This window comes from Cydia amplana, chromosome 9, assembly GCF_948474715.1.
Source record: "Cydia amplana chromosome 9, ilCydAmpl1.1, whole genome shotgun sequence".
Classification (NCBI taxonomy): Eukaryota; Metazoa; Arthropoda; class Insecta; order Lepidoptera; family Tortricidae; genus Cydia; species Cydia amplana.
Window position 1 is genome coordinate 1004001 of NC_086077.1, and position 10118 is coordinate 1014118.

The 10118-nt window shown below is 40.3% G+C and overlaps 1 protein-coding gene across 1 annotated transcript; it reads left to right on the forward strand.

Moving 5' to 3' along the window:
* The first annotated feature begins 4310 nt into the window (after window positions 1-4310).
* On the forward strand, window positions 4311-9425 carry LOC134650797 (uncharacterized). Its single transcript, XM_063505730.1, has 4 exons — window positions 4311-4587; window positions 5340-5519; window positions 8820-8987; window positions 9418-9425. Exons 1-4 carry the CDS (start codon window positions 4311-4313, stop codon window positions 9423-9425), a joined length of 633 nt encoding a protein of 210 aa, XP_063361800.1.
* Window positions 9426-10118: the final 693 nt, after the last annotated feature.

Sequence of the window (10118 nt, forward strand, 5' to 3'; positions counted from 1 at the left end):
CCAGAAGTTGTTTCTTGACGTTCTTAATCTATTATGGCTTAATTTAATTATTCCTGAATCGTGGAAATCACAGTGTGTTATTCCAATACTTAAACCAGATAAATCTCCAGAACAGGCTAGTTCCTATCGTCCAATTTCCTTGTCGTCTTGCCTTGGTAAATTATTTGAAAACATGATCAAAGTCCGTTTAGATTGGTTTGTGGAGGCTAATGGTATCATTCCATATTTGCAGTACGGCTTTCGTCGAGGGCGAAGTTGCGCTGATAGTTTCATTTCACTCGTCTCCGACCTGAAAATGTCAAATAATTTAAAGTCACACACTGTTTGTGTTTTCCTTGATGTTCAAGGAGCGTTTGATAATGTTGACCCAGCTATCCTAGTCAATATTATGTCTGATGTTGGTATACCTGGCCGACTATGCCAGTGGATATATAATTTTTTAACCAATAGAACCTTATTTGTTAAATACAATAATATTTTACATGGGCCTCGAACAACTTCTAAAGGCACTATGCAAGGTGCCACACTTTCACCATTACTGTACAACTTGTACACTTGTGAAATTTGTAAATATGTAGATACTAGTAATGTAAATATTCTCCAATTCGCTGATGACATTGTTTTGTACAGTAGTAACCATAATTTGCAGATTGCCATAAATAACCTAAATAGAGCCTTAGATCAATTAGGTATGTATTATAGCAATAGACTAAATTTAAAGATAAATGCCACAAAAAGCAGCTTAATGATTTTTGGTGATGATGATCCAACTTGCAATATTATGTACAGTGGGGAGTCTATTGATAGAGTAAGATCCAAAAAATTCTTGGGTGTCATCATTGATCAAAAGCTGACTTTTGAAGAACATGTAAAATATATTTCTAAGAACAGTTTGAAAGGTATAAATATATTAAGATGTCTAGCTGGTGTCTCTTGGGGTGCTGATCCCAAGATTCTATCTGTTTTATATAAAGCTATAGTTAGGAGCCATTTTGATTATAGTGCTATGGCATATATAAATAGTCCACATGCAAAAAAATTGGATATTCTGCAGAACAGGGCTCTGAGAATTATATCTGGAGCAATGTGCTCAACTCCTATAAGGGCCATGGAAGTTGAGACACATATCATGCCACTTATCTTAAGACGCCTAATTCTTGCTGAAAGATATTGCCTCAAGTTATTATATTCTAATAACACAAACATTATTAACAAGATTTTACCTCACCGAGTTAATGTGTCTGGTCCTTTGGCAACTGGAGAGGGTCTCCTTCTTGGCAACTCTCCAATGTTGTTTCACATTTTTCTGGAAATTGAAAATAATTGTACTAAAATTAGAAAGCAGCATCCTTGGCCATGTTATTCCTCCTATTACAAAAGCATTATGCAACCAATTAAAATACTTGATTCTGTTAATAGTAATGTAGATATGTTACAATTCCTCTCTGATAATAATTACTACACTATTTATACTGATGGTAGCAAAGGTCTGGATTATGTGCGTAGTGCAATTTATGATCCTCAATGTAAATTTACTCAGAGCTTTCTTCTGCAGAAAGTATGTACCATATTTACTGCAGAGGCATATGCAGTCTATCAGGCCCTTCTGCGAATTGGTAATGTAAATAATTGTAAATATTTTCTAATAATAAGTGATTCTTTAAGTTTGCTTCAAGGTTTAGAACATTTGAAAATTCATTTTAAAACTAATTTCATTTTATATGCTATTAAAGAATTGTTATTTAAGTATCATCTTAAAGGAGTAGATGTTTCATTTATGTGGGTTCCTTCTCACAAAGGAATCACAGGCAATGAAACAGCGGATAGTGTTGCCTTCAGGGGTATAAACGCCCTTGATGTTAGCGAGGCTATGTACATTCCTATGTCTGATTACTTGTCATGTATAAATATATCTGTAAACAATTTATGGGAACAAATGTGGAGCAAAGATCAAGACCAAGGAAAAGGAAGATGGTACGGAAGCATTCAGGAAAGTCTGCCTACCAAACCATGGTATAATAACCTGCAAAAAGCCAGTCGAGATTTTATCACTACTATAAACCGGTTGCGCTATGGACACAATACTGCACCCTCACACCTTGCCAGACTAGGAATAATACAAAACAATATCTGTACTTTCTGTGAAGCTGAAGAAGGAACCGTTAACCACCTTTTATTTAAATGTCAAAAGTTCCTTATTGACAGATTAGTGCTTGCCAGTGAATTAAGTGAAGTGTGTAAAAATGATAGTGATTTTTCCTCCCGCCCGCCGCCGCTTAATAATCTACTAAAAGACATTCAAACGTACCAACCAATTTACAAATACATTAAAAACACAGTGTTAAAACTTTAATATATAGTGCAGTGTAATAAAATGAAGACTTGGCTTAAAGGTCTCGTAACCAGGCCATAAAATCCAAAAAAAAAAAAAAAAAAAATTGCGGTAGGCCCTAGTTTTAAATTGTAAACAGGCAACATTATTACATTCCATTCCGTTCTATAAACCAGCCAAATAAGAAAGCACGAACGATGAATGGAATGTATGCCTATCTCTCTTACACTGCAATGTGGGGTATAAGACTTTCTTCCTCTAAAGCAACATGACGTGACATTTGGTTTAAGCGTATTTTCTGCTGTCATTCGCTTGATTCGCTCGGTTCGCTCGCCGTTTTTCTGTCTGTGGCAGCGTTGCCAGATGGGTACGCCATAGTACGCCTTGCGTACTATTTTATGGTCTGCGTACTCGCGTACTCATCCGGCGATTTGCGTACTATTTTTATATTTTATCACCTGACAGCCTGTTACTCCACTTGAACAGAATAAATATTTGTTAGGTTTTCCGATTAATATTATTTAGGAACGCACCCAAAAATTTTTTACTTCTCAAACATACTTCTATAGATTATCTGTGTCTGTCGCACGCACGACAAGCAAGAGACACTGCCAATGGTCAAACTAATGACATTAGCACCATCAACATCATAGTCAAGGCAAAATCGAACATGTTACCTGTGCATTACAGTTTGATTTAGTTTAACTCATCAACGGGTCATGTCATTCTGTCCCATACATTTTTTATCGATTCGTTAGTGATATCGTTTTTCGAAACGCGTTTTGGCTGTATGTTTTGTTTTGGTTAATTTGGTTTGCGCTATGCTCTGCTGTTGTGTTGGCGCTTTGGTTTGTCGTTTTCTAAGTTTTCTTTGGCGGTTTAATATTCAATATTTTCATGTTTGTTGTTTATAATAGTTGTTATATCGATCAAAAAAGGATCAAATTGTGAGTTAGTATTACTATACATTCTTTTCTTTAATTGGATTGGATGTTAACCATATGTTAACAGGTGAATTATAGACATAATACATACAGTTTAAAACGATAATACAATTTTCCGCGTAATACTCCATTTTACATTTGTACCAATTGTACCTGTAACTTGGTTTCATACCTCTTTTCACCCTACAGAAAACGAAGTTTTACTGTATTTCTTCAAGCAAATCTTGTCAGTAAAACAAGGCGCGAAATTCAAATTTTGTATGGGATGATAATAATATCCCTTCGCGCCTACATTTTTCAAATTTGCCGCCTTTTTCAGCCATGCGGTAGAATGAGATAGCAATATCACTTGCTCCCTCTAACGCATAAATGCGTCCCTTGGAGTGGCCGGCGATGGCCCATGGGGCCTTAACAATAACTAGTGAGTTTTGGTTGTCACTGTTGTCAGCTGACGAAATGATAAAGCCGTGTCCAGACGATATTTACCAAAGCTAGTTTACTGAACTTATTTTAAGCCCCTCCACACTCGCGCGCGAATCGCGGCGCGAAGCGCGAACGCGAGTGTGGAATCGATTTTCGAACTTCGCGCCGCGATTCACGCACATGGTCTGGAGGGGGCTCTAGAGTAAGTACTTTTAATATGTGTGTATATAAGGAATTGTATGCAACTGTACATATAGCTGGTTAAGCAGATCTTGTCAGTAGAAAAAGGCGGCAAATTTGAAAAATGTAGGCGCGAAGGGATATCGTCTCATAGTGAATTTGAATTTCGCGCCTTTTTTTACTGACAAGATTTGCTTGAACAGCTATAATTCTCGTTTCATAAAACCACTTTCGAATTTTAAGGCCTCTCATATGCACCAGTTGCACAAATAACTATTTTACAGTAAATTTTATACTGCGTACTCAAACTTGAATTTGCGTACTATTTTTAAGAGGTGCGCGTAACGGAACGTAAAACCCATCTGGCAACACTGGTCTGTGGCTTCTGTGCTGTGTTTTGTTTGTAGTGAGTTTGTTTGTGCGACGAAAAAATGGAAAAGAAACCTCGTTTACGTGCTCCAAATTTCACTCAAAGTGATAATTTACTTTTGTGTGACATAGTCAGGAAGTACATACATATAATTGAAAATAAAAAAACGGACGGAGCGAACCTCCTGCAAAAACAGAAGGCTTGGCTTGAGGTGGCGGAGGAATACAATTCATCCACCACAGGTTACTCTCGTACTGCAGAAAGCTTGCAGCAAACATACAAAAATCTAAAGAAAAGAGCCAAAAAGAATGCGTCTGATGACAAGATGGATATTCCAGGTATGAACTTTAATTTCTCTTTCAATCAATTCATTCTTTAATAAAATCCCGGTATGTCCCGGTATTGGACCCGAGTATGTCCTTTGGACCCGGGTATGTCCTTAAACTACGTCCAAAAGAGAGGTATGGGCACTGTGAGTGTCATCTCGCTTTGTGTGGTAGGGCACAGCACAGCGGATGTTATTCCAGATCTAGAGCAGAGCCCAACTGGGGAAGTACCTCCACCTTACAGAAAACCGCAGCCAAATAACACTAGACCCTACTCTTGTGTTGTGTTCCTGCTAGTGAATAAGGTTGCCAGAGCTCAACGAGAGTGGGTGAGGGTAAAAAGGTCGGCAACGCGCATGTAACACCTCTGGAGTTGCAAGCGTCCATAGGCTACGGTGACTGCTTACCATCAGGCGGCCCGTATGCTTGTTTGCTACCGATGTGGTATAAAAAAAATCGAATTATTAAAAAAAATCGAATTATGCCAGCTATAGTGTGTTAAAGGTCTGTTTGATTTCAAACATAGACAGAGAGAATCATACCATCTTTGTCTAACACAAGTACTAGCACCCAAAAGAAAAAGATGGGTATAGTTTTTTTTGTTCCTATTTACTGACAAGATTTGGTTGACCCAGTATATTTAAACGTATTTGCTAAGTATTATTAGTACAATATACTTACAAAATAACTCAAAATGGATCGCATCACGATTACACGACGTTTTATATTGTTCACCTATATATAATTGGTATTTGCCTTTACAGTGGATCCTAGTTTGGTGCTCAACATAGAAAAGTGTGGCACATCTTCCCAGAACTGTGACTGGGGAGAAGATGCTATAAATACGGGTGCATTAGAGGAAACATGCAAAGAAATGTTTGCAGCGTTAAATAAGGAAGCAGACACAAGCAACACGATTTTGAAAACAACTATTATGGATACAGGTAATTTGTGAAAACAGTTTCGTGGCAAGTGGCAAATACTAGTGAGATCACTTCTCATTCACCACATGTTGCTTAACCCGTTACTGCATGTAATAAAAAATATATATTGAAATTTGTACTTTAATAGCTGTCAATAGAGTTATCCACCATGGCTTTGTATGCGGTCTTGGATTTCATGGGCCTATAACTCCCTGGTCGTGGGGGTCTCCGACATTTGTTTATGAGTTATGACTTACACTGATGTACTGTATTTCCATCTTTGTCGCACAAATAATTTTAACGAACTTAAAGGTCACATGTTCAAGAAGTTGGCCGGCATCTATTACAATATTATTTTCTTATGGTTGATATTATTAATGTCTAATGGGATTGTGCAAGATAGCACAACCTTTTTGTATAAATTTACCTTTTTTATTATGTTTATGGTTTTGATACTTTTTTGTCTATTTTTATTTGTCAGAATACATTTTGTTTTCTCCTTACCAGTGCCTATTATTATACAGTCGTTAATAAAATTGGTTGACTTAATTTTGGACTAGAACCTCTCGCACGCTAGGTCTTATCTGGCAACCCGCTAACGACCTGATTGGTTTTAATACTGGCATTAGGAATGATACCGTGTTGCCGGAGAAGCTAACAAAGCGAGAGGTTCTAGTGCACGTAATGAGAATTTATGATCCGCTTGGAATCCTTGCACCAATCGTCGTTCGTGGTCGTATTATGTTTCAAGACGCTTGGCGCAAGGGTTTGAACTGGGACCAAGAGCTCTCTCAATGTGACAGCGCCGCGTGGAAGTTATGGTTTCAAGACTTGATCTCCACTTCCAGTTTACAGATACCACGCCGCTATAACTTGAGCGGTCTCGAGGTAGTAGAGTGCGAATTACATGTGTTTTCGGATGCTAGTGAGTCCGCCTTTGCTGCTGTGGCCTATTGGCGCTTTCTATATGTGAATGGTGATGTAAGGCTCTCCCTTATCTGCAGTAAAGTCCGCGTGTCTCCAATTAGACCTGTCTCTATTCCTCGTTTAGAACTTCAGGGTGCTCTAATGGCCGCGCGCCTTGCCACATCGATATGCGAAGCTCATCGACTGAAGCCAATGAGACGCGTTTTCTGGTGCGACTCAATGACTGCACTGGGTTGGCTTCGTAGTGATGCGCGCACCCTTAAACCCTTTGTATCTCATAGAGTTGGCGAGATACTGGAGCTTACCAACATCAGCGAGTGGCATTGGATACCGAGCGACCTAAATGTAGCCGATGATGCTACACGTGCCAAACGTTTTGTGCTCTCTCCAGAATCTCGCTGGATCTCTGGGCCTACCTTTCTCCTTTCCTCGGACTGGCCCGCTGAACCGCAAATTGATGTCAGCGGATTGGGCCGCGAAGAGTATAAAAACATCATTCATCTTATCACCGAGACTGATCTGCCCGCACCAATCTCTGCGGATCCAAGTCGATTCAGCTCATGGCTGAGAATGGTGCGAGCAACGGCAAAGGCGCATCAATTCATATCATTATTGCGAATGCGTAGTATGAGCAGACGAGGCGTAAACTTCGACCTTCCTCGTCTTGAAGGACTCTTATGTACCTTCCACCCAACTTGCACATCCTCTCCTGGTACCTCTAACCCCCCTCATATCCCACCAAGAATAACCGCGACTGATTTACGTCTAGCCGAGTGCCATATTTTGCGGCAAAGCCAACTGGATTCCTTCAAAGAGGATATTTTGCGGATAAAGAACCGAGACCCGTTGCCACGAAGCAGCCGCCTTTTCAAACTGTCCCCCTTCATAGATGACAAAGATCAACTTCGAATGTGCAGTCGTATAGTTGCAGCAACAGGCGTCCATGACGAAGTTAGACGACCGCTGATTTTAGACGGAAAACATCCAGCAGTACGCCTCCTAATAGCCAGATATCATCAAAAAGCTGGCCATGCTAACAAAGAAAAGGTCTTGAACGAGCTACACCAAAGATTTTGGATTTTAGGCCTTAGAAATGCTGTCCGTGTAGTGGCCCATGCCTGCCAGTTTTGCAAACTTCACCGTGCCAGAACGTTTCAACCACCGATGGGAGATCTACCGGAGTCTCGCTTGGCTCATCATCAGAGGCCGTTCTCTTTCGTCGGCCTGGACTACTTTGGACCCATACTTGTTTCGGTCGGTCGAAGAAGGGAGAAGCGCTACGTTGCCCTATTTACGTGCCTCGTCATCCGCGCCGTACATCTTGAAGTGGTACACAGTTTATCGACGGATGCGGCCATAATGTGTCTACGCCGTTTTATTTCTCGTCGAGGAACACCACAAGAGATCTGGTCAGACCACGGAACAGCCTTTGTTGGGGCAAACAGGGAGTTACGAGCTCTTTACGGCGACTCTGTTGAAGATTTTGCCGCCAACGAATCTATCAATTGGCGTTTCATTCCTCCCGCAGCACCTTTTATGGGTGGAGCGTGGGAGCGGTTAGTTCGCAGCGTTAAAGAAGCTTTAAAAGTGACCCTTAGAGAACAGGCTCCTTCAGACGAAGTTTTAAGAACACTGTTGGCGGAGGCTGAAGCCCTAGTGAACACAAGACCACTAACCCATGTGTCACTCGATGCCGACGCTGATGAGGCTCTAACACCGGCCCATTTTATACTTACATCTCCATCTGGGCGCCCATTTCCCGCTACCCTCACCGAGGCCGATCTTCTTAGTCGAAACCAGTGGCGCAGAGCAGTCAGGCTAGCTGACCATTTCTGGCAGCGCTGGGTCAAGGAATACCTGCCCTGCTTGTCACCACGTGTAGGAGGAGGGTCACCGCCTAATGTTGCAGTGGGTGATGTTGTGATCATTTGTGATTGCAACCTTCCTAGAGGCTCGTGGCCCAAGGGTCGCGTGACCGCCGTATACCCCGGCAGAGACGGGATCGTTAGAGTGGCGGATGTTGCTACCGCCGCTGGAATCTTACGTCGACCCCTAAAGAAGCTCGCGAAAGTCCTTGTCTCTACTTAAAAAAAGGGGAGAATGTGCAAGATAGCACAACCTTTTTGTATAAATTTACCTTTTTTATTATGTTTATGGTTTTGATACTTTTTTGTCTATTTTTATTTGTCAGAATACATTTTGTTTTCTCCTTACCAGTGCCTATTATTATACAGTCGTTAATAAAAGGGATTATTCATAATCGGCTGCTAACTTAATCAGTTGATGATCGTTGTTTGTCCCTATCTGTCGTTATGCCATAGAGAGGGACAAACGATGATCATCAGCTGATTAACTTAGCAGACATTTATGAATAACGCATTAATTCTGTACCAGGAGGAGTGACACCGCCTAACGTTGACAAAGATCCAGTATTGGAGAAAGTAAAAGCTCTTACTGGACCCGTTATGAATGGTGTTCACACAATATATGATGGAGATAGCAGTCTCATTGCATCCCAAAATATACCACCATTAGAACTTCGTAATCATAATATCGGATCAGGTAAAATTTTATTTATTTCTCTAAAGCCCCGTCTCCATATCGCGCGGCAAACTATCGAACATTGGCTCGCACGGCAGCCGCACGAGCCAATGTTCGATAGCTTGCCGCGCGATATGGAGACGGGGCTTTAGGTATTTTACATTTTTTATTAAATAAAAAATAAAAAAACCAATACATAGAGAGGAATATCCGGACTAAGCGTGCCCCGTGTCCATGAGTACCGCTTTCTGCATCTGACCCAACTACAAGGTTGACTGGAAGAGATCCCTTATAGGGATAAGTTCGCCTTCGTACATTGTATATATTTGTTTTTGTTGTGTTTGTAATCTGTCTTATGTACAATAAAGTGTTTATATTTATATACATACATACTACAACCTCTGAGAGTATCTTAAGATGTCTATGAGATATTTGCTGAAATAACTATCAGCACAGTGATCACCAAATAAACCTGCCACATTTATTTAATTTATGCCATTTTTTTGTAATACCATTATCTTAAAAACCGGCCAAGTGCGAGTCGGACTCGCGCACGGAGGGTTCCGCACCATCAACAAAAAATAGAGCAAAACAAGCAAAAAAGCGGCCAAGTGCGAGTCGGACTCGCCCATGAAGGGTTCCGTATTTAGGCGATTTATGACGTATAAAAAAAAAACTACTTACTAGATCTCGTTCAAACCAATTTTCGGTGGAAGTTTACATGGTAATGTACATCATATATTTTTTTTAGTTTTATCATTCTCTTATTTTAGAAGTTACAGGGGGGGGACACACATTTTACCACTTTGGAAGTGTCTCTCGCGCAAACTATTCAGTTTAGAAAAAAATGATATTAGAAACCTCAATATCATTTTTGAAGACCTATCCATAGATACCCCACACGTATGGGTTTGATGAAAAAAAAATTTTTGAGTTTCAGTTCGAAGTATGGGGAACCCCAAAAATTTATTGTTTTTTTTCTATTTTTGTGTGAAAATCTTAATGCGGTTCACAGAATACATCTACTTACCAAGTTTCAACAGTATAGTTCTTATAGTTTCGGAGAAAAGTGGCTGTGACATACGGACGGACAGACGGACAGACGGACAGACAGACAGACATGACGAATCTATAAGGGTTCCGTTTTTTGCC